The 25,607-nt window shown below is 46.2% G+C and overlaps 1 protein-coding gene across 1 annotated transcript in view; it reads right to left on the bottom strand.

The window, feature by feature from the left end:
* Positions 1 to 25,607, bottom strand: part of LOC311167106 (nuclear body protein SP140-like protein) — a gene marked incomplete at both ends in the record, with an annotated part of 36,878 nt that overhangs the window by 4,692 nt on the left and 6,579 nt on the right. The window contains 5 exons of the mRNA XM_084227920.1: positions 1,617 to 1,762; positions 9,351 to 9,398; positions 11,347 to 11,418; positions 15,857 to 15,931; positions 16,969 to 17,128. Coding sequence (XP_084084046.1) covers positions 1,617 to 1,762; positions 9,351 to 9,398; positions 11,347 to 11,418; positions 15,857 to 15,931; positions 16,969 to 17,128 — 501 coding nt within the window. The remainder of the gene's footprint in view (positions 1 to 1,616; positions 1,763 to 9,350; positions 9,399 to 11,346; positions 11,419 to 15,856; positions 15,932 to 16,968; positions 17,129 to 25,607) is intronic.

Below are 25,607 nucleotides of genomic sequence, written 5' to 3'. Positions count from 1 at the left end.
AAAGCCTTGCCAGGTTTCCCTTTACAACCTGATCTATACCTGCTCCTTCCTGTAGCTTGTCTTTATACCTTTAATACAGGAGGCAATATAATGAGTTTGAGAGGACCTGAGGGATTGTCCCTGGAGTGGAGGGATAGCAGCGGAAGGGCAGAGAGGTCACTTGAGGTTCCCCTGGCTTGTTCCCAAGCTTGCTTCAGACTCCACCCCCAATCCCTTTGGCATCCTATGATCATAGTGATACTTCTAAATACTCTTCTAATGCACTAATACCTCTGAAGGATTATTTCAACTATTGTCACTTTGTCCCAAACTCAAACCCTCCCTGTTCCCCCTCCTCACCCCAATGCTAAAGGTGGAGTGTGGACTCCTGCCTTGGCCCCGAGGCCTCTGCAGTCCCTTCACCCAGGTGCGTAGCCTGTTACCTACAACTTCCTGATCATTGTGGGGCAGCATCTCCCCGCACCCCTTCAGAGCAGATGCCTCTCTCCTAGGGAACATTGTTCTTTACAGCCTCAGGGCAGACTCTCTCTGCTGCTGTCCTCAGCCTCAGGGTAAGAAAAGACCTTCCCTCCTTCTCTGCCACCACTGCTGTTTTCTGGCATCTCTGTGCAAGTGGTCTGTGGTTATGAATGGGAAACTTCCTCCTGCTTAGGAACTGGGGCTCACACCTTACATGTGTACCTCAATCTGCATGCTCTAGACATGTCTCTATAGATGCCTGCTGAGCAAAGACCTTTTCTTTAGCATTAGTGTCACACAGAGAAGGGCATTCTGGAGCATTCTAGAAAGAGATAGAAAGAAGGGGTTCATCTGTGACAGAGACTGGGTCCTTGTCTTTACTACATCTGGGGGCTGATATAAGGAATGATGATGTTTTTAAAGATTTATTTATTTATTTATACAAGAACTGGGGTACAGGCCAGATGCGCGGGAGGGTAAGAGGATTCACCAGAGACAGAGCGGGGAACAGAACAGGCAGACTGAAGAAATACACTGCTGAGGGGAGCAGTGGGCGAGGCAGGAGAGGTCTGCCGCAGCATGTGGGACCCTCACCGGCCAGCGGGATCCAACCAGCACTGCAGAGGCTGCGACAGCTTCACAGCGTGGGGCTCAACTGCCTGCGCCACCAGGGGTGGCCCAGGAATGATGATTTTTAAAAATGCAATTTACTGACATTTGCTCTAGAGTATATTGCTGATGACTATCAAAAGAAATACTGTGGAAATATTCCATACTGTAAAACACCCCTACTGCTGTATTTTATTCAGATACAGAATTGTACTATGTTACTTTAAACACTGATCCTGAAAGTCTAAGGCCCTCCCCCTAATGTAAATTATTTTCCTGTGACCTAGTTGCACAGTGGCGATTATTTGTGGCAGAGTCAGGGCCACAATTTCCTGTCCTACCTTCATAAGGATAAGTGTTCATGCACTTAGAGGATTAAACTGTAACATGAGCCAGATAAGCATGGGCAGGATGTCAGTGACCCTGTCAGCAGTGACCTGGGCGGGGGCGGGGTCCGATGGTTAAGTGGAGACCCAGCAAGTCTGCTAAAGCTTGGAGTTGGTGAGTTGTGATGCTTAGTCCTTAACTTGTGTCCCTAGAATACTCACCTTAATCAGTTGTCCCAGGGTCCACTCTTCAAAGCGCACACTCACTCGCCATTTCTTGGATGCTGCCCGACCTCCTTCAACTTCAAATTCCCTGAGGGTGAACCACCTGCTTTTGTCCTCACTCTGGACACACTTTGCTGTAGAGCCTGTGAAATCAATAGGATCTGAGCACCCTTTTCGCTCCTGGCTCCAGGAGATTTCCCTGACGGTAACAACCCTAAACGGTGCCTCCCTTACATGGATCTGGGACACCCACTTGGGGTCAGGCTCAGCACCAGGAGCCCCAAATCCCTGCTCAAGGCCCCACAGGAGTCTGAACGCCGAGGGGCAGGGGACCATGAGTCCTGTGCACACATTGCTTTGACCTTTGTGCCACAACCACCACCACCATTTACTTTGCAAAGCATCTCCCTACATTCAGAAGAGAGAGAACGCGGGATGGTTTAAAGAAGAGTGAGGAGCGTCCTTCCCCTGGGTTCTGAGACCAGGGAGGAAGCAGCTGTGATTCAGAGGGGCAGATGAGCGCGCACAGTGATGTGTGCAGCGCTGGCCACCGCCGCATCTGTCTGGTACTGTTACAGGGCAGGGAGAGGGGCAGCCCAAACCCCGCAAACCTGCCTGCTCTACATGGGTTCTGCCATCTGCCGCATCAACACAAAACATGTGAGACTTTAATGGGAAGGAACTTTAATACAATTAGGAAACCATACAGAAAAGGCAAAGAATATAGTTTCTAAATGAAGCACCCAAAGTGACCCGTCCCCTCGTGGGTAAAACTCCATCCATATGGGATCGGCCCAGAGCAAGGCCCCAAAGCCTGCCACAAGTCTAAAGCACCTTCCAGTGGGGACCCACAGAAAAGGGTCAGAAACAACCAGACAAGCCCGGAAGGAAAAGAGCAAAATCAACATCAAGATAAAAGCTGCCATTGTCACCTCCCCACGGGTCTCACCCACATCTGTGTCACCCAGTCCACGACCAAAAGACAAGCGCGGTTTCTTCACGTGTCTCTAGGCTCCAGGTGCCTCCTCCAGGTCTCCTTCTGGCTCCATCCTTCTTCTTCCTTCCTCAGTCTCTTCTGCAGCTTCTCCTCTTCCTGCTCAGCTCCACCCTCCATTTGGGTGGGGCAGGGAACCTGGAACCTCCCCCTTTCCTGGGGACCACCCTGTTACTATATGATGCTGTCATCCCACTCCTGGCAAGTGATTTTTCTCATACTCTGGGCTGATGGCTATTTTATAAGAAAGTGATTATGTGTGTCTGGTGGGAAACGCTAAAGCACACACAGGGAATGGAAACCAGTGTTTTGTGCGATGCCACTGGGAGAGGTTTCTGGAAACTGGCGCCTCACTTTGGATTTTGTGTCATGTGCCTTTTGCCTTTGCTGACTGTGCTTCGTATCAATTTGTTAGGGGGAAAAGGCTGTCCCAAAGCTAATTCTATATCGGCTTTGTGGACTCCACCCCCACCCCAGGTCAAAGCCAAAGCCACTGGGAACTCTAAATCTCATCTCCACCAAAGGGAAGGTGGCTGGAACCTAAGAGTGGGGTTAAGCAGCCAGGTGGATATAAAAGGCAGACATGTGGGCTTTGGGGGTCCCCATTTTTGGCTCTCCGCCAGCTCGCAGCGTCTGGCCAGCTCTGAGAGTGACTTTGGGTTTCCAGGTCGTCGGATCGGGTAGGACGCATTAAAGACTTTATTTCCCTATTTTCTCCCTGAGTTGTACATTTCCTCATTTCCCCTTCCCTTGTAAATAAACCTTTTATTAACCTTTTGTGTGTGTCTGCAGTGGAGTATTAATAAGTCCCTTTTAAGCGCGCAGGTGAGGACCCACAGCCAGGTGTGCAGGTCACATGCGTCCTCCTAGGGCATGGTCTGAGGCCCGACACAGGTGTCCACTACTGGGAGCCATGCTACTCATGTCGTCTGACAAAGGTCCAGGCATGGGACAGATTCCTGAAAAGTCAGGAATCTCGTTAGCTGACTCCTACTAGATTCTCCTTATTTGTTTATGGCTAGTTTCTACCATTGTCAAAATACGAATTTAAAAGTAAAATTGCAAATGCTTTTTGATCAATTACTGAATAACCAATTTGGCAAATGGCACTGTGTGATACAAATACTACATTTTTTATAAAATTAGTAGTTCTCTGCCAAAAGGCAGTAATTCAACATTGGGCCTTACATTAATAAGTGAAAAAAACTTCTGGGAACAAAAGACTGTAAACATCCCTTGGCCAAGTCTTCAATATGGAGATGTGGTCTTTTGAGGCCAGGGCTAAATGGAGAAGGAAATTCCTTTACTTTAAAGCTAAAGAGAGCAGGTGGGTGGCGGACCGGGCATGCTCCAAGTGTAAGAAAATTCCTGATAAGCCAGGAGGCACCATAGCCGGCTCCTGCCAAATTCCTCCTGTTTGTTTAGGGCTGATTCCCCTGGAGGCGACAACTGGTGTGGTAGCTGTTAGAGTGTGCATTCAAGAATAAGTCAACCGCAATTTTGTGACTGGTCGAGCTAATAACCATGGCAGCACAAATAATGCACTTGGAAATAGGCAAAGTTACAACTACTGATATGTCACCTATTAACCATTCTTGGAACCAAAAGTATAACCATCTCCCGCCCTGCCTCCATGAAATGTTTGTAGTTCCTTAAAACAACAATAAGCAATCCTACAGAAAAGGAATTTTCCCTTGATCTTAAAGTTAGATACCACGAGATAAGTAGAGGAGTAATAGGTAGAAAACTGTTAGATTAGGAAAATGCCTCCCTTAATTGAGAGCTTGGGGCGAGGGAAAAGTCAATGTATCTTCCTTTCCCTGGGGTAACTTCCTGCCCTTTGTTTCCCGAGCCCTTAGTTAATCCTTCACTCTGGCAAACATAGAAATGTTAGTTTCAGTCACATAAGTTTTTGCTAGTAATAAAATGACTGGTTGTTTAAAGTAAATGACTGTCCTAAGAACACTTTTGTTTAGCAACTGTGCCTTCTTTAAATAAAAAAATAATTAATTTCACGACCTCTGCAGGAGGGCAAATAGACCCTTGGCTGTTCTTGAGAAAGATGTAATTGTTAGGGGGAGAGGATGTCCTGACCTAACCCCATGCAGGCTTTGTGGACGCCACCCCCACTCCAGACTAAAGACATCAGGACATTGGGAATTGCAAATCCCATTGTAACAGGGTAGTCCCCAGGAAAGGGGGAGGTTCCCTGCCCCACCCAAGAGGGTGGAGCTGAGCAGGGAGAGGAGAAGGGGCAGAAGAGACTGAGGAAGGAAGGAAGCAGGATGGAGCCAGGAGACCTGGAGGAGGCGCACGGAGCCTAGAGACACGTGAAGAAACTGTGCTTGTCTTTTGGTCGTGGACTGGGTAACATAGATGTGGGTGAGACCCGTGGGGAGGTGACAATGGCAGCTTTTATCTTGATGTTGATTTTGCTCTTTTCCTTCCGGGCTTGTCTGGTTGTTTCTGACCCTTTTCTGTGGGTCCCCACTGGAAGATGCTTTAGACTTGTGGCAGGCTTTGGGGCCTTGCTCTGGGCCAATCCCATTTGGATGGACTTTTACCCATGAGGGGACGGGTAACTGTGGGTACTTCATTTAGAAACTAGACTCTTTGCCTTACCTGTATTATTTCCTAGTTTTATTAAAGTTCCTTCCCATTAAAGTCTCCTATGTTTTGTGTTGATGCGGCGGATGGCAGAACCCATTTAGAATAGGCAGGTTTGCGGGGTTTGGGCTGCCCCTCTCCCTGTCCACCATCACCACCAAAGGGAAGGTGGCTGGGATCTGAGGGTGGGGTTAAGCAGCCAGGTTTGGTATAAAACCAGACACAAGGGCTTTTGGGGGGGGGGGGTTCCCTTTTTGGCTCTCCGCCAGCTCGCAGTGCTGGCCAGCTCTGAGAGTGCCTTTGGGTTTCCAGGTCGGCGGATCGGGTAGGACACATTAAAGACTTTATTTCCCTATTTTCTCCCTGAGCTGTACATTTCCTCATTTCCCCTTCCCTTGTAAATAAACCTTTTATTACCCTTTGTGTGTGTGTCTGCAGTGGAGTATTCGTAAGTCCCTTTTAAGTGTGCGGGTGAGGACCCACAGCCAGGCAAGCCGTTTTATATCGGGGCTGCCCTGTAACATAATGATTGTTATCTTCTTGCCTTAATGTAGATGCTTATGCACTCTCATGGTTTGCTTGACATGTATAAATAAAAGGCTGCTGATGTAACACGGTGGTCCCCAGGAAAGGGGGAGGCTCCAGGTTCCCTGCCCCACCCAAATGGAGGGCGGAGCTGAGCCGGGAGAGAAGAAGCTTTAGAGGAGACTGAGGAAGGAAGCAGGATGGAGAGCAAGAAGGAGACCTAAAGGAGGTGCATGGAGTCTAGACACAACGTGAAGAAACTGCGCTTGCCTTTTGTTCGTGGACTGGGTGACACAGATGTGGTAAGAGACCCGTGGGGTGGTGACAGTGGCAGTTTTTGTCTTGATTTTGATTTTGTTCTTTTCCCTCCAGACTTGTGTGGTTGTTTCTGATGCTTTTCTGTGGGTCCCCACTGGAAGATGCTTTAGACTTGTGGCAGGCTTCGAGGCCTTGCTCTGGGCCAATCCTGTTTGGGTGGACTTTTACCCACGAGGGGACGGGTAACATTGGGTGCTTGATTTAGAAACTATGTTCTTTGCTTTCCTGTATTGTTTCCTAATTGTATTAAAGTTCCTTCCCATTAAAGTCTCCTATGTTTTTTTGTTGATGCGGCAGATGGCAGAACCCATTTAGAATAGGCAGGTTTGAGGGGTTTGGGCTGCCCCTCTCCTGGCCCTGTAACACTGAGACCCTCAGTAGGATGATGTCTGCACCCTGATCAAGTGTCTGCATCTCCTCATTCCCCCTCCCCTTCATCACCCCACAATTGGGCCTACACCGTCCCATCCTTCAGGAACCCCTGACACCCAGGCTGCTGTGGCTGGCTCGCGGCAGTCCACCTCCTGAACACCGGGGTGTTTTCCAGCTGGAGAGTGTAGATGCCACCACCTACCTTTCTTCATTTTCTCCCGGTGTAAAATCCCTCTGGCTTCACCACAGTACACGGGAATCTGGGGACATTGTAACATCATTTTACATTCTTGAGAGATTGTTGGGACTGCAAGAAAAATTATTATAATTATTTTCATTCCATCTTTCCATCTTTCTTCTACCATCTTGAGATTTTTTAATTATTTGAAATGCAGTGGAGGAATTTCCCCCATGAATTAGTTACATTTCCAAGTCTGTCTTTTATGGCAGATTCAACACACGATGATACTGTCATCTCCACTCCCACTCTTTAAAATCCTACACAGAAGCCTCATGTGCAGGACGCGAATGCCTGGCTGTGTGGTTGTGACTGTGTGATGCACAGTGATTTCCCTCAGGTGTCTGGAAGGGAGATATCTTGTCAATTACTGTTTTCAAGTTATGCAGATGCAGGAAAATCCATAAAATTTTCATTTTGTCTTTCTACGGAGGCATCAACTGGATTCCAATGGGGCACCTTGCAGCATGAGTTCAATCCCTGCCCAGGATGCTACCCACATGGTGCAGCAGACCTTGCCTATCTCCCCGCTGCTCCCCTCAGCAGGGTATTTCAGTAGATCTGCATGTTCTGCTCCCCACTCTGTCTCTGGTGAATCCTCTCACTCTAGCCCCCAGACCTCTGGCCTTCACCGCAGTGCTTGTATGCATAAATCAATAAATCTTAAAAAAAAAAAAAAGAAATCAACTTCAGGATCAGGAGCACCTGTGCCTGCCCTTCTGGCCAAAGTTAAGGGTGATCCATTAAAGACACCCCCCCATGGGGGAGGGGAGTGCACTGTCCATGGTCCTTCCATCGACTACTTGAGTTGGGACCCAGTGGGGCTGACCTTACCCCAGACTCCCATACAGGGGAGGAAATTGAAGGAAAAGAAGTATAAATGTCAAATCAAAGTCATATATGCAAGGAAAGTTTAGGAGTTAGGATACAGGTCTCGCATTGCCACTCAGTGTCCCCTTTGTAGGATATCTGTGTCCCTCTAAGTGGGAAAGAGAGGGGTCAGGTAAAGAGATATGAGTCACAGACTTGTGTCCTCCTCAAATGTTGTCAGGGCAGTGAAGGGAGCCAAGCACATACCCAAGAACCAGGGTGATTCTGATCAAGTGGTGATCACTAGAGTGGGTGTCACCTCCACCTGCCATGTTGTCCAACGATCAAGGTCAATGAACAGCCTGACATTTGTACCAGACTCACTAAGTCAATTAATGAAAATGACTGACCCCGCAAACCCAGAGTATGAAATAAAAGTTTAGATAATGATTAAAAGTGTTTTGGTAAATAAAGATCCCTAATCGTGAACTTTATCTCCTGATCTAAGTGAATACACCAAATATGCCAAGAAAGTAACTAAAACTTTTCTTAAAAGCATTTTGATCTGGCCTCCCCTGTGGCGCAGCGGTTGAGCGCTGGGTTGCGAAGCTGCCCGCAGCCTCTGCAGCGCCGGTTTGATCCCCGGCTGCTCCCCGGCCACCAGAGGAGGGTCCCACATGGCGCGCAGACCTCTCCTGCCGCCCGCTGCTCCCCTCAGCAGTGTACTTCGGTCCTTCTGCCTGCTCTGCTCCCTGCTCTGGCTCTGGTGAATTCTCTCACCCTCCCATGCTTCTGACTGTACCCAGTGCTTGTGTAAATAAATAAATAAATTTTTTTTAAAAAAAAGCATTTTGATCATGTACAGCAAGTCTTAAAAATGTACATTATATGCTCTTAGGTCTAGAAGTTTCCATTTTTCTAAACACACACACACCCACCAAATTTAAGTGTTCCAAATTAGGGTACTGTTTGAATAAATTATATATTTAAAACCAATTAGCTAAAGTCATAAAATAGCTTCTTTATATGCAAATTAATTGTTTGAAAACTTATTGGAACAGTTATTTCTTGGAAACCTGAACACACATATTTTCATTTTTTTAAAAAGCCGTTAAATAAAACAGATTATACCCAAAACAATAATGAAAGATTTTTTGTACAAAAATAGAATGAATGTACAAAAATAAATGATGTAAAGAAACAACAAGTCCAAATGGAGTCATCAAGCAAAGCCCAATTAAGTCTTTTTTTTTTTTTTAAGATCTATTTATTTATTTATACAAGTACTGGGTACAGTCAGAAGCGCAGGAGGGTGAGAGAATTCACCAAAGCCAGAGGGGAGAGCAGAGCAGGCAGAAGGACCGAAGTACACTGCTGAGGGGAGCAGCGGGCGGCAGGAGAGGTCTGCGCGCCATGTGGGACCCTCGCGGAGACCGGGGATCGAACCGGTACTACATCCCCGGCTCTGCATTGGCTGTGGGCAGGCTCGCAACCCAGTGCTCAACCACTGCGCCACCGGGGAGTCCCCCCCAATTAAGTCTTAAGACCTAACCTAGTTTTAGCATCAGCCTCTCCCCAAAATGGAACGTTAAGCTAACCAATCTGCAGTTTCCAGGTAAACACTAACAAGGTTATTCACATTATAAGACCTTCCCTATCTTTTCCCAGGGTAAAGTGACTTTGCTTGAAATAAACTTTCTTTTCTTTTGCTAATAAAATTGCCCCCCCTTTCTGATATAAAACCCTCCCATTTTGTATAACTTTCTGCAGTGTTTTTTTCTTGCTAGATGGGAAACTGCATGATTCATGAATCATTGAAAAAAGCCAGCTCGATCTCTAGTTTTTCACAACATTAATCACTTTTTACCTTTTCTTCTTTTTCTTTTCAAAGTTCTAGTGTTGACTGCTCGTCTTCCTGAAAAAGTAAAAAAAATGCATAAATATTCATAACATTGTTTATAAAACTGCACTGAAAAAAGTAGTGTTTTACAAAGCACCATTCAAATGTAACTTTTCAGGAGCCTGTCCAGTATTTCAAGAAAAGTGTCCAATGCTTAGATTGGAGTAAGGAGCTTTCTCTAAAGGACCATATAGTACATATTTAAAGTCCATTATCTCTGTTGTGTCTACTCAGCTCTGCGATTGTACTGTGTGTGCATCCATAGACAAAACAGAAATGAAATAATGTGACAGTGGCTGTGCTCCAATAAAACTTTATTTATAAAACAGTGCACTGGATTTGTTCTTTGAGCCATAGTTTGCTGAACCCTAACCTAGACTGAGTTAAGAGATGATACTTACCTGAGATTCTTCCTGTATTTCTTTTGTTAATAATTTCAGATCATTGCACATGAATTTGAGACAGTGTTTTGTATTTTTCAATATATGTATTGAAGAGCCTGAACAGAGTAACAAAGTTGGCCATCTGTTGAGTGCTTATGTGTCAGTAACTATCCTTAGACTAACTTTCATTATCTTTATCCTTAGAACAAATGCATCAAATAGCAACTAACATTGATACAATCCTTGCTAAGCAGATAAGAAAAATGCAAATGAAATAAAGATGTTGAGTATTTTCTTTGATAAAGAGACTGAGATCATAAGGTGCATGGGTGACGTGGTGGTGGGAGAACTCTGGGGACTCCAATGATGTAGAAGAAAACGTAGGCCAAACACTCCAGGATATGAACCTCAGATCATCTTTGAGGGTTCTTCTCAGGGAGCAAGGAAAACAAAGGAGATAAACAGCTGGGACTTCATTAAACCAAAATGCTTCTGTGTAGCAAAGAGATATCCTTGAATGGGAGAAAATAGTTGCTCACTATACAACAGATTAGGCACTGATAGCAAAGGTCTACAAAGAACTTATACAACTCAACTACAACAAAGCAAACACCGGGTCATAAATGGGCAGAAGAACCAAAAGTCACTTCTCCAAAGAAGCAATGCAAATGGCCAGCAGGCAAAGGAAAAATGCTCCACATCACTGGTTGCCAGGGAAAGGCAAACGGCAACCACAATGAGATGACACCTCATCCCAGTCAGAGTGGCCCACATTAAAAAAACTGGAAAATGGGCCTCCCTGGTGGCGCAGGGGGTTGAGTGCAGCGCTGTGACACTGTCTGGGGCCTTTGCAGTGCGAGTTCGATCCCTGGCCGGCTGGGGAGCAACCCACATGTCGCAGCAGACCTCTCCTGTCTTGCCCGCTTTCCCCCTCAGTGGTGTATTTCAGTGCATCTGCCTGTTCTGCTCCCCACTTTCTCTGATGAATGCTCTCACTCCCCATGACTCTGGCCTGTACCCCACTTCTGAAAAAAAAAATAAAAAAAACTGGAAAATACTGGAGAGGATGTGGAGATAAAGGGGCCCTCTTCACTGCTGGTGGGAATGTAAGCTGGTCCAGCCACTAGGGAAAGCTGTATAGAGGCTCCTTCCAACACTAAAAATGGATCTGCCGTGTGATCCAGCAATTGGTGGTGGTGGCTGAGAACGTGACCCTCCACAGGAATAAAGGTAGAAGACTTGGAATTACTTCAGAATTATGAGCTTGTGTCCTACCCTTTCAGCCAGCATGCTGGAACTGTGCTGAGGATTTGGGGAGTCCAATCAAGGCGCTTCTCCTCAAGTTTCCTATTCACTCTGCAGACAAGAACGCTGTCCACAGTTCAGGAGTGATCCATGGCATGTGATGTCATAAGTGACGTTGAGAGGGGCCTTGTGGGCTGCCTGAATTTGATGTGTTTCTCAACAGCAAGGACAGCTGTGCAAGCAATTAAGGAAGTGGATTTGTTACCAAAAGCACAGAAGAAAGCATGAGAACGGAAAGGTTTAGCTATTGAAAATGTGTTCACTTTTTCTTTTACCTCTCGGTTTGCCTCGTTTTGATGGATTTCTGATACCCAGCATTTGGATTCTCCGGTTACCTCTCTCTTTCACTGAGAGAACAGAAAAATATCAGAATAGATGCTGTTGAAAGGTTACATTTCATAAAATAGTTTTTTCAAAAATTCCATTTTACTTTAACTCCCCAAGAGTTTAACACAGAAAAAATTTTAACACAGAGTTAACAAGAGTTTAACAAGAGTTAAATGCAGAGAAAAATATATAGCCCAGAGCCAATTCTTTCCAAGGCTTTGATGGTTACCCTGGGTCTAAATTTCATTTTCTTTACCTTCACATTAACTTAAAATAATTTAAAAATACTTTAAGTAAACAAAAAGAATTTAAGACAGTTCCATTTGTATCTCAAGGGACACTGAGAATAATAATAATAATAAGGAGACCTAATGATTTTTAAGTGCTCAGTGTGAGCTAAAAGCAACATCTACTAACCTGTTTTCAAGAGAGGGACTTTTACTATCCCACTACAATGAAGAAATTGAAGCATCCACAAATTTCAAAATTAAGGGAAGCAATGCAGATTCCTTCAGTCAAGAGGCAAAATCAGGGCCTCCCTGGTGGCGCAAGGGGTTGGGACGCAACCTATGAAGCTGTCCGCAGCCTCTGCAGCACCAGTTTGAGCCCCAGCCGGCCAGCGAGCAACCCACATGACACAGCAGACCTCTCCTGACTCACCTTCTGCTCCTCTCAGCAGTGGACTTCAGTCAATCCAAACTGTTATGTTCCCCACTCTGCCTCTGGCGAGTCCTCTCACCCCCCACACATCTGGCCTGTACCCCAGCTCTTGTGTGCATAAATAAATCAATCTTTAAAAAAAAAAAAAAAAAAAAACACCAGCCATCCTCTCTTATGCCTGAATGAAGACTTTGGGCTGAAAATACAGTGAAAGTCAAAGACTTTGTTCACATGGGTTTGGAGAAAAAATAGGATCTTGGTAACCAGCCAAGAGAATCTGACCCAAAAGGAGTCTGTAGAAATAGAAGATCTAGTTTTTGGAAGCCTTAGGGTTAGAGCTATCAAAGAAGGGTCATCACGGAGAAATATGTGCTCAGGTGCAGCTGATGGGCTCTGGGTGGAGAGCTGGTGAGCACGTGCAGGAACATCTCCCGATGCCACGGTCAGGCACGTGGACCTCCAGGGCAGGGCCATGAAGGGCCCTCCCCCCACCACTCCCATCCTGCCTCTCTCCCACCCTCCCTCCCTGTTTTCCTTCTAATGGTGGATCTGCGCTTTGGGCTTGCTCAGTGATAGACTCTTAGACAGTTTCTTTCTCTTTGCCCCTCTGGTTTTTCCTCTGTTCATCAAACCTGTTGAGGTCAAATGAATGACAGGGATGAAAGTAGTCTGGCTCAGCTTACCAGAGCTCTCATTACTGGGAGATTGGGGGATTAAGACCTGCTGAAAATATAGAGGCACTGGTCTTCCTTTGCAGTTGCTCATTGTGAATTTCTCACTCAAATGCTCCACAGACAGTGGCGCGGTTGTCCTTGGCTTCCCTGTCTAGAACCAGCTGTTGAAACCACAGCCTTCCTATGGAAGTGGTAAAGGGTTCCCCACCTTCAAGACAAGTGAGAAGGCTTTAGATTCCAGGTAATTGATATGTGCGCCCAGGAGTTTGTGGAGTGTTTAAAGACTTGCATCTGGGGCCTTCCTGGTGGCGCAGGGGTTAAAGTCTTAGCACTATCAAGCTATCATTAGCCACTGTGGTATGAGTTCAATCCCCCACCAGGGAGCTGACCCACAAGGCACAGCAGACCTCTCCTGTCTCGCCCGCTGCTCCCCTCAGCAGTGTGTTTCAGTCAGTCTGCCTGTTCTGCTCCCCACTCTGTCGCTGGTGAATCCTCTCACCCCTGCACCTCTGGCCTGTACCCCTGCTCTTGGATACATAAAGTTAATCTCTAAAAAAAGATATAATAAAAATGCAAAGAAGAGGGGTTAATAAGAACCAATAGCTTGAGTTCAATCAAGAAGTGATCTGGCTATGGATTGGAGGGAATATGAGTTTGGAGAGATATGGAAAGGGTGGAGGCACTTGAAAGGAAGAATTAAGAGAGACAGGTGACAGAATGGGCATATTAACTGAGGAGACGGCACAGTCAGAGTGGAACAATTAAGAGTGTGTTTTAGAAGTAGAGAACATTGAGGATGAAGATGCTAGCTTTAGAAATAAAGCTGATGTGCTCAATTTTGGAAGTGTTGAGCTTGAATGTCTTGAACAAGAGCATCTATCAATAAATGGAAAAAGTTGGGACTTTCAGACCCTTGGCCAGAGGTCTTTCCTCTGAGTGGATGAGTTGGAAGCTCAGAGGGCAGGGCTGGTCTAGGGAAGGATGTAGAGAAACCATGAGATTGTGGAGGGTGACTGAAGCCATGAGAGTGGATAATCTGCCGGGTGAGGTCTCTTGTCATCGGGGTGAGTGAAGTAGGCCACCTTAGTTCCTGGGGACACCCTGAAAATTCCTGGCAATGGTGAAACCTGCACCCCCCTCGCCCCCACCACGTGCAAAAGTGGCATTTGTCTTGTGATCATCTCAGACTCCACCACGGTCCATCCCATCTCCCTCTCAGGTACACTGGCCACTCTCTCTACCTTGATCCTTTTAACTTCCTCTGCAGAGTTCTCTTTACGCCACATCTTCACTTCCAGCTTATTACCCCCACATGTACGTCATGCCCACGTATGTTTCTGAGCTCCTGTGGCTGATCTTGTTTAGTGAAGTAATCCTCTTTCCAGCCCCTTCTTTTCTGGCTTCTCTTTGCTTCTAGTCTGCTTCTTCCAAGCTGATCTTGATCTTTTGGCTGTTTTTACCATCTTTATTTTCATCATCTATATTCAGTTTCACCTCACAGGCTACTGAGTTCATCACCCCCCAATGCTGGCTCTTGTGACACCAACCATATTGTTGACACTATTACTTTTGCCAGTTCCCTGTGGACACTCCCCCTGCAGACTTGCTAGTCAGTCATGGACTTGCCTACCGTGTTTCAAGTACAATGCTGAAAGGTATCTTGAAAATCATCACTCTTCCTCACAAAAGTTCCAACTTCCCCAGGTATCTTTGCCACCGGGGAGGAGCCTAGTTTCTTGATGATTTTTAGATCAATCTCTCTATATTTCTAATATATTTCTGTAACATCTAACTAACAGTGGTGACTATATATCTAAATATATCTGTGTATACACACACACTTCTGTGTGTCTCTATATTTACACACACACACGGGTTGTCAGAAAAGTCATGAGATATATACATATATATATCTTTCTGTTTTTCAAGCAAAATGTGTCATGACTTTTCCAACATTGCCATTTCACAAGTCATTCACCTCTGCCGTTTCTCCTGCAGGGAGACCTGGGAGATCCTGAGTTGAAGATGGGGAACCTGCTACTTCCCCACACAACCTGCTACCCTCTTGAATGGTCTGCAAATCCAGAAATAACCTCTTGTGTCTGAGCCACAGACACTTTCTGGAGCTCCCTTCAGCACAGTCTGCCTAGGCCAAGACACACGAGAACACACGCTTTACAAACCCACGCACACTTGCACTTTGCTTTGAGCAGGAGGAACGCAGGGACTATGCAGCATCGTTCTCACGTCAAGAACAAGTAGTATTTTTGCTTGTTCTTGGGTGGGTTCCTGGTGTGGTTCCTAAATAGGTGCTTTCCTAATATTCTGTGTCTAAAAGTAGGAAGGAAAACAAAACACTTTGTGCACTAAAGAGCTACAGATCATAGGCTGCAGGGTGGTTGAGGAAACAACCAGTTTGCTAGCCAATGGGAGCTCTAAATTTACACAGGAAATAGCACAGAACCCAGGAAGCTAGGATTGTCTCTCCCCTGATCTCCATGCAACGTTGCAGGAGCTGCAGGACTGCTTTTTCTCTGCTAGGGCAAGTCCCCCCCTACCAACCCCTTAAATTTGGTGTAAAGGAAAAGCAAGATATTGTTTGCAAAGGTCCTTTGAAAAACCAATGACTTGCTGAAGAACTCTGCCAAGAACAATATGGCAGTTTTCAGAACACGTGATCTCAAGTCTTGATTTCTGTAGACACGAGCCAGCGGATGAGTTCTTTTGCAAAGATACAGAATTTGTGACCAGAGGATGGTAAGATCTACCAGTAAAGGAATATTTAGCTTTTTCTCTGTAGAAATCACTATCTAAATGCAAAACTTTATATTTAGAGCAACTAGTTTCAAAACAAACTCATTGCTTTGTTAGCCTATTTCTACAATATAAGCAATATTTGGGTGCATATGTAGATTAATAATAGGCCCATCAAAAATACAGAGAATACGAATTATGAATTCCTAACTTTCTGCATTTCCCTGAAATTTCAAGTAAAATAAATGCACAGAACAGATTCCAGGATAAACCAGGCCCTTGTAGCAATCGAGCTCACAGTAAGATGCCTCAGGTAACAGCAGCCCTTAATTCTGACCCTGCATTCCAGCCCCACTGCCCCCTCTCTTACCAGGCCCCCTTTTCTGCGCTGAGGTGGAGGGTTCTGGCAGCTCCTCTCCATCTCTGGAGTCATCACTGCTGATCCCTGCACAGAGAAGTAAAACCCTTTAGGGTCTGGGATGGGGGCCAAGGACCCCCATAGCAGGGATCCCTGCCATGGATACACTGGGAAGACCCACTTCTTTCCACCAATTTCTACCCCCCCTCACTTGATCTCCACCCTCTACCCTCACCCTACCTCAGCTGTGCAAACTCACACAAATAACAACAGACCCCGAAGCTGATTCTTTCTCCTCTGAAAAATGGGGACGCAACACCAACAACATGAAGTTTCTGAGAACATTCAATGACATGTCGTCAGTATCACCATGTGGGATATTCTGAATGACCAGCAAATTCAATCACGATGATGAATGCCTTAAAGGCATCATTTAATTTTGAATAGCTCAACAGCATTAATAAGAGCGATTAAGACTTGTGACAGGGGCCGCTAGCTGCTAATGTGCCAACGGGTTTACTGGGAGGCCTGTCTGATGTTTGGAGAGTGCTCCAGGCCTGCTGTCCAGGGGCCCTGGGTGCACAGTAGGGTGGGGGTTGGGGAGTGGTGCAGGCCCTAGCAGCCATAGTTCTGCAGCAGGTAGTGCAACCCCCCCTCCCCCCCCCAGCACCACAAGGAATGGTCACCACCGCCCCCCATTGGCCACAGCTGGACATGACATCAAAGCAGGGCAGCAAGACCAGGCAGAAACCTGAGAAGCCAGCACCTGGGCAAAGCCTCCAAGCCAGAGCCAGCAGGCAGGCAGCGCATTTAAGGAGATGGGCTCTGCAGCCACCCAGGCAACAAGAGGAAGGCCTGTGACTGAGAAATTAGTACAGAGATGGAGGATTCTGAGCCATTAGTAAGACAAAGCAAAAGCCCCCCAACCTCCTCCGCCCTTCACCTCCGCACATTCCATGAAGCCACGTAGCATAAACTTTGAGAAGGTCAGCATGAGTGTGTGTTTGTTAACTGCTGTGTGCCCCCTGCACAGCTGTGTGTGTGGCATGTGGTAAGAGCTCATAGACACTTGTCAAAAAAATATTGGCCCTGGACACCAAAAGGTAGAGAATAAATCTAGTTACCATTTTCAAAAACATAGCGTAAGTCTGGGTACTCCTTCATGTTGTTCTCGCTGAACAATGCTTCTAGAAATCTCCCATCAGCTTTCTTCTCCAGTTCATGGAGGACAGTGTACACCACTCTTTGTACAGGAACCAGGTTTCTACACGATTCTTGACAATCCTAAAAAATACAAATGGAGAAAATATAAACTCACACTTTTACCTTACAGAAGAGTTCCAGAAAATGATTTTGTGTTAATGTATTCCTGCTCTCCACGTAGGTATCTTCTCATGGAAAGGTATAGAACCTCTGTCTATTTGGTTACTAGATGAAACAAGGAAATCCTTCCTTCTTAAAAATATCCATTTGTGAATCTGATCTCTCCACCCTCATATGCATTTCACGTAAGAAGAGATTTTGAGGAATAAAAGTGGGTTCACACTTACACAATCGTGTGGCCCTTAAAGAACCTGGCAAATGGTTTCAGGCAGAGGCTCAGCAGGGGATAAGTTCTGTTGACAGGACCACCCTGCCCATTCCCCATCACTGACTTGACTTGAAGGGCTCCAGGAAGCCTGGTGATGGTTCTTTCCTTGTGTGAACTAGGCCATGAAAAAGCTTGTGCATCGGGCAGAGAGGAGACTTGCATGTCTTGCCAAAGACGTCTTTTGTTGACATTAACCCAGATGCCAAGACTTCTAGCTCCAGTGCTATTCACCCCAACTCCAGTGGGCACCACTGCCCCAGTTCCTCTGGTTAGAGCAGGGCTGTCTCTGGACAGGCCTCCTTCTCCTCTGCCTTTTATCTTAGAGAAACACTTGGAACAACAATATTTGACAAGGTCCCCCATCCGTAGGAGACTCCTCAGTTTCCTAGCTGTGCCCTGACTTTTGGATTTAGGATAGCAAGGCATAAGCTATGTGGGGGCCAGTGAGACAGATCGTGACATAAAAACTTCACTTACTTCATACAGGTTGTCGCTGATGAACCCCCGGTCATGGAGGGTTTCAAGGAGAGGAAATGTCTTTCTTTGGGCATCTTTTTGGCAAATCCCCAGTTTATGTCTTTTAAAGTGACTGAATAGAAGGTGACAGAAAATCCTTTGATCTGTGTCCTGGTCTTCGGTGGACATCCTAGGGAGGAAGGGTAACATGAAAAAATGCCAAAAAGATTCTGGGTGGCCTGTGGAGGCTATAAGGGTATGTATGTAAAGGATAGGCTGTGAAGAGCCAATATATCTGAAACAAAAATGGTTTTGGGTAGAAACTAGTATAAATGGATTGAAGCAGAAAAGGAAGATATGATTGAAGAAAACTTGAAGACTAGGAGGACTTCAGCACAAGACTCAGAAAGTCCAGTCTCTGCTGATCTAAGTTAGATTCCCACGCATCCAGTAGAGATTCCCACGCATCCAGTATATTTTTTTAAATTTTGAATTACTACAAAATGGATTTGAAATAAACAGAGGAATGAAAAACAATGGGATGGAAGTAAAATCTAACCTGGAGACGGTTTCATTCTAAAACAAGATCAGCTGGACTCAGGCCAGCAGCTCTCCCGCTGCTGTTGAAAAGACCCGGAGTGCTGGCTGCATGGTCCACGCCTGCCTTTCAGCACATGGCGAGTGGGGGGTCTTGTCCCGACGCCCCGAGCCAAGGTTTCGTTGCGTGTCTGCATTAGACACCCCAGAGCAGCAGCCTGGCCAGAGGGAAAAGGCAAGGTCCAGAGGGACAGACTGACCTGGTGCTGAGGTCTCTGCTCTCTTCAGCCAGCGTCCCGCCCTGCCCCTGCTTGGTCCAGCAGCCGGGCTCTGTCCTTTCAGTCTCACCAGCCTGGGGGAGGAGGCTGACTGGCTGGCCCCACCCTGAGCAGGAAGCTTAGGTACCCATTTCCCAGAGAAGCCCCGCCCAAGTGGGGAACAGAGAAGTGAAAGTAATTCCTGTGCCCTGCACATTTCCTCTGTCCTCCCCCAGCTCTGAGGGGCCAGCAGGGGGGGGGGGGGGGAGCAGGGGGGGCGGGCAGTGTCAGGAATGGGGCCACAGGATGGAAGCCCTGGGAGGGAGTCAGGGCCTGGAGGGCCAGGGGAGGACCCCAGGGAAGAGCCCCAGCCCCCAGGAATTTGCTTCTTTGTGCAAAGCCCCCAAAGCATCTCTGTGCACCCATCTGTCCTCAGCCGCTTCTGCCTCCTACGAGGGGGACCTCCAAGCTCACCCTTCCCCAAGCTGAGAGGGCTGCGGGGTGTGGAAAGAGGGAAATGTCAGTGCTTCTGCCGGGCCCAGGCAGGGGGGAGCCCGGGGCCAGGCTGGAGAGAAGCCAGCACCCCCCAGTGTGGCTGGGGGTAAAAGCAGCTCAAGGTGGTGGGGGCAGAGGTGGAGCCAAGCTGGGGAGCCTTTAAGGTGCCTTTAAGTGGAGGCTGCTTTGTGCCTGCAGCCTGAGGTGAGGCTGGAGGGAACAGAGGAGCTTCCAGGAAGCCCTGAGGGAAAAAGGGAGGAGGTGGAAGTGACCCCAGAGGATCCAGACATGAAAGGGGGGGGGGACCCCAGGGCATGTCTCACCCTCAGAGCTGCTCCATCCTTGGAATTTTCATTCAGGGTCTGAGGATCACTCCAGGAAGGGCGAGGAGAGGCCGGAAGATGGACGTGGGCGCCAAAGTAAATGGCGTTAGTGTTATAGAGCAGCCCCGATATTAAACGGGTTCCTGGCTGTGGGTCCTCACCCGCGCGCTTTAAAGAGACTTATGAATACTCTACTACAGACACATGCAAAAGGGTTAATAAAAGGTTTATTTACAAGAGAAAAAGAAATAAGGAAAATGTACAACTCAGGGAGAAAATAGGGAAATAAAGTCTTTCATGCGTCCTACCCGATCCGCCGACCTGGAAACCCAAAGTCACTCTCAGAGCTGGCCGGACGCTCCGAGCTTGCCGAGAGCCCAAAAATGGAGAGCCCCCCAAAGCCCACGTGTCTGCCTTTTGTATCCACCTGGCTGCTTCACCCCACCCTCAGGTCCCAGTCACCTTCCCTTGGGTGGTGATGGGATTTGGAGTTCCCAGTGTCTTTGGCTTTGACCTGGGGTGGGGGTGGAGTCCACAAAGCCTGTATGGAATTTGCTTTGGGACAGCCTTTTCCCCCTAACAATTCCCCCCTTTCACTTGTTGCCACCATTTCCATGGTGATGAAGATCAAATATATGGAGGTTGGGATGCAGTCTCAGATGAACGTTTTGTCAGGTTCCAGTGTGAAAGAAAACCAGTCTCTCCAGGTATTTGTCCATTGTGGAAAGCAAAAGTCCTCCACTCCAGGAAAAATAGTTCATCAGTTTAAGCCAAAAAAAAAATCTGGAGGCGTTAGCCAAAACAAGTCAGCAGATATGTAAAAATTTCAGGAAAAAAAAAATCTTAAAATGGTTCAACTGATGTAAAAACACAAATTTTCTCAACCTTGATCCCAAACTTTTAACAGCAAAGCAAAAGTTTGCAAACTAAATCTACTTTTAAACCATTTTTCCTATTGTTGCATAAAATCACAGGGTAGAAATAACTAACAGCAATTTTAGCTGGCTTTGTTGAAATATTCCATACAGGATCAGAGCGAACCGGTGGCATCCAGTCGATGTATGCTTCAGGTATAAAGTTGGTCTCATCAGATTCCACCTGGGCTTTCCTCTTCTCGAGGGTACCAGGGCCTTTTCGTTGGCCGGGTTGTCCAGTCCTGCCAATGGAGGCAAGCTTCCTCACCTTCTTTGGAGGTCTCTGTCTCCCTACAAACAAGGGAAACAGGTTCTCCTCTTCTTGGTTCAGCTCTTTTTCAACTTTCTGGAAGAACTCCACACAAAGCCACACAATCAAACTCACGTCCAATTTTTGTTAAAACAGACAAAATCCCTATGGAAGTTATGCAAAAACAGACTCTGAAATAAGTAGCAAAAATTACTACCACTATTTGTATGCTGTGTTGGTATCAAGGGGAGAGAAAATGTGACAAGTTAGCTTTGCTGGAAAAAAAATTACAACCTTTCTGCAGATCCTGGTTACTCAAAACAAAACAAAACAAAACAAAAACTTCGTGGATTCAGGACAGAATGCATAAAAAAAAATTTCCAGTATTATGTCAAAGAAACCTTAGTAAATGTCAGGTGTATTTCCAGATCTATTCAGTCCTTTGTAGGAAAGTTTTTTACTCACAACAGTTCCATCAATAGGAATCTGTTGAGACCTTTTCTCCCTATATTTCCGGAAACAATTTCTGTAGGTGTGAAACAATTGAATTATACAATATTACAAGGTGACAATCACCATTGACAATTTACATACATACCAGATACTACTGTTAACATCTTGTACATACCAAAGTTTTACCATTTTCCCAAGTGACAATGCTTCCCTTTCAGTTTTACTTCATTAGGTAAAAGCCAAATAGAACAAATTCATGTAATGCCTTCCCAGGAGGAAAAGGAGAAACTTCATGGAGTGTCTCAGGAGCTCTACTGAGGTTCCACAAAATTTCCTTGCATCAGTCAAATGACAGGCCACCAAATTTGTACTTGAATTTAGATTTCTGGGAAGCTTTGCCATAAATATCAGAAAATTAACAGAAACAACAATATTAAATCTCTATGAAGGCACCGGCTTAGTTCAGTAGCACAATGTTGACAATCAAACCATAACTTTTTGTTTTTCTCATAACTGGAGACTCTTTTTTTTTTTTTTCAACTTATATGGGCACCATGTATACCAATTTGTCGATCACTGGAGGTCAAGACGGTTAGACACAAGGACATACAGACAGACAACATACAGACACAAAGAGCTCTTTAGTTACCATTCATCACGCGTGGGATATCCCATACAACTGCAGTTTGTCTGATAGGCCAAAGTAACAATAAAAAAAACAAGCAGAAAAAAAACTTCAAAGTAAAAAAAACAAAAGTTGACAGGAAATAACAAAATCAAGATTAAAAACCTTTCTATGTAAAAAAAATACTGTCAGCATATGCATGATCCTAGATGTTATTTCACATCTCCTAAACTTTGAAAGGAAGAGATTGGTTAGAGCATGTTAGTTTTTTTTTTTTTCCCTCAGGGTTTCTTCAGAAAAAAAAAAAAAATGAGTTCTTAGGTATCCTGCAACAATAACTGGAAAAGAAGTCGGTAACATTCAAGTTTCTTTCTGTTTCTTAAATAAATATCTCAAGTCTTCAATGGGTTCACAAGACCAGTGGAACTTCGTCTCTGGGTCAGTTCCTCCTGGGGCTTTCTTAACTCTGGAATGATGTACCCAGGGTTTTATACCTGCAAGTTTCAGAGAAGTATGTGTGCTTAGCAAAACGTCATATGGACCAGTCCATTTTTCTGACAACTGGTTTTGGGCATCCCCACTCTGCCAGGTCTTCAGTAAGACCTGATCTCCAGGTTTGAAGGGATGCAATGGTTGATCAGGAGGCATAGAGATTCTCGAGGTTGCAAAGTTATGAATTACTGTCAGAACCTCCTGGATGTGTTTCACATATTGTGTGATCCGGCAATCTTGAGCTATTTCCGGACTGGCTTTCAGAACTGAGGCCTGGAAGGGTCTTCCAAACACAATTTCAAAGGGGCTTAATTGTAGCCCACTTCTAGGTGCCACTCTTATGCGGAGGAGGGCAAGGGATAGTACCTGGTCCCAACGAAGTTGTGTTTCTTGGCACAGTTTCGCCAAGGTTTTCTTCAAGGTGTGGTTCATCTTTTCTGTTTGCCCAGAAGACTGCGGTCTCCATGCAGCATGCAATTTCCAGTTGATCTGTAACGCACTGCTTACTGCATGAGTAACATCAGAGACAAATGCTGGCCCATTATCACTCTGGATAGAATCCGGCAACCCAAAGCGAGGAATTATCTCCTTTAGCAGCTGTTTTGCAACCTCGGAAGCTTTTTCCATCTTTGTGGGAAATGCTTCCACCCATCCCGAGAACGTATCCACAAAAACCAACAGGTATTTGAAGTTGCCTGTTGTTCTAGGCATTTGTGTAAAGTCCACCTGCCAGTCCTCAAAAGGGCACTTGCCTCGATATTGAACCCCAACGGCTTTGGGGTGGGAGTCAGTCTTGGGGTTATTCCTGGCACATAGTTGACAACCTCGGGTGATCTGTTGTGCTATTCTATGCAAATATGGTCCCTTCAAATATGGGCGCACAGTTTCTAATAAGGCATCTCTCCCATAGTGGGATCCTTCGTGAAGATGTTTTAGCACCGGATATACCAGGGCCTCCGGGAGGAGTATCATCCCATGGGAGTTTACTCTCCAAGTAGAGCTGGGGTCAAACTCAGTAAATCCCCATGCACGAGCTCTCTCCTCATCCCGCTCGGTGTATTCAGGAGCATACTGAGTCAGGTCCACAAGAGGGATGAGTGCAGCCTGGAGGGCAGAACGGGCAGCGGCCTTAGCTGCCCGATCAGCTGCCCTGTTGCCCTTTGCCAAGTCAGACCCACCCTTTTGGTGGCCAGGACAGTGCATCACAGCGACAGCTGATGGTAAAGCCACTGCCTTTAACAAGGCCAGGATTTCTAATGGGTGTTTGACATCCTTGTTGCTAGCCGTAAGAAGTCCCCGCTCCTTCCAAATGGCCCCATGCATGTGGAGAATCATAAAAGAGTACTTTGAGTCAGTAAATATATTGACTCTTTTACCTTTTGAGAGTTCCAAGGCACGGGTCAGGGCTATTAATTTGGCTTTCTGTGCTGATGTACCTGCCGGAAGAGCCTTGGCTTCTACGGTGTTCTGGAGCGTCACCACTGCATATCCAGCACATCGACGGCCTTGATCCATAAAGCTGCTGCCATCTGTAAATAGCTCCCACTCTGGATCCAGCAGAGGCTGGTCCGTTAGATCTGGTCGGCTGGCATACACTGTGTCTATGGTTTCTAAACAGTTATGGATTAAAGTGTCATCCGCAAGTCCGTCTGCATTGCTTGGAAGCAGTGTGGCAGGATTCAGGGAATTAGAAACCTGCAGTTTCACATTAGGATTGTCCAACAGAGCTGCTTGATATTTTCCCATTCGCCCAGCGGTTAACCAAAGTCCACCCTTCTGCTCCAGCAATGTCAAAACCTGATGTGGCACACACACAGTGATGGGCTGACCCAATGTAAACTTCTCTGCCTCGTGTAGGAGGTCACAAGTGGCAGCCACAGCACGCAAGCATGAAGGCCATCCCTTAGTGGTGTGGTCCAACTGTTTGGACAGATATGCAACGGGCTGCATTTCTGGTCCCAACAATTGGATCAGCACTCCTAGGGCTACCCCCTGTCTCTCATGTACATAAAGTCTGAATGGCTTCCTAAGATCTGGAAGTCCTAATGCTGGTGCTGAAATCAATTTCACTTTTATTTCATCAAAAGCCTTTTGACATTCCGGAGTCCAAGACAAAGGTTCAGAGTCCAGACCTTTGAGAGCATCATATAAAGGTTTTGCTATTAGTCCAAAATTAGGAATCCAAATCCTACAAAACCCAGCCATACCCAAAAATCCGCGCAACTGTCGCCGGTTACTGGGGATTCTAAGGGCTGAAATTACCTGTTTTCTTTCCGTCATCAGGCTCCGTCTGCCTTTCTTGATTTCAAACCCCAAATACGTCACAGTTTGTTTGCATATCTGTGCCTTGTTAGGTGACACCTTGTAGCCACATTTTGCCAGGTGGTTCAGTACCACTATGGTATTTTCCAGACAAGATTCGTAGTCTGGACTTGCAATCAATAAATCATCTACATATTGCAATAAGACACCCTGGTTTAGTTGAACCTTCCTGAGATCCCTGGCCAGTATTTCCCCAAAAATAGTTGGGGAGTTCTTAAATCCCTGTGGAAGCACGGTCCAGCAATACTGGAGAGTGCTCTTGGACTTAGGGTCCTGCCACTCAAAGGCAAAAAGCAGTTGATCCTGGACATCAATTGGGATACAGAAAAAGGCATCCTTCAGGTCTAATACTGAAAACCACCCATAGTCACCAGGTATTGCAGTTAATAGGGTGTACGGATTAGGCACAGTGGGATGTAAATCCTGAACAATATCATTAATAGCCCTTAAATCTTGGACAAAACGGTACTCGCCTGTATGGGGTTTCTTCACTGGCAGAATTGGAGTATTGTACGGTGAGCGACAGGGCCGAATGAGTCCAGATTGAAGGAACCTTTTCAATACTGGCTCAATTCCCCTCAAGGCCTCCTCCCTTAAGGGGTATTGTTTCCTTCTCGGGGTTTTGCTCCCCTCTATCACTTCTATCCTTACAGGCTCCGCATTTTTCGCACGTCCTGGGGTTCCATCAGCCCAAACCCACTTACTTACTCTTTCAACAATTTCTGGAGGTAAAATTTCACTTTTTGGTGGAGCATCTTGAGTAAGCAACATCTGGAATCGCAGAGCATGCTCTGGAGGAACCTGTAGGTGAAGCCTCTGATTTTTGGGTGAGAATATAATTCGTGCATTGAGCTTACTTAAAAGGTCACGACCAAGGAGAGGGATTGGACACTCTTCCATGTATAGGAAGCTGTGCTGGAGCTGTGTGGTGCCTAGCTGGCACTCCAAAGGTTGCAGGAAGGGTGTCTGTTGTGACTTCCCGTAACCCCAATGACTGCTGCAGTCTTTTTGCTCATTTTAGTTAATTTCGAATTCAAAACTGTTGCTC

Source organism: Talpa europaea (assembly GCF_964194135.1).
Source record: "Talpa europaea genome assembly, chromosome: 1".
Lineage (NCBI taxonomy): Eukaryota > Metazoa > Chordata > Mammalia > Eulipotyphla > Talpidae > Talpa > Talpa europaea.
This window is presented reverse-complemented; position numbering and strand designations above follow the sequence as displayed.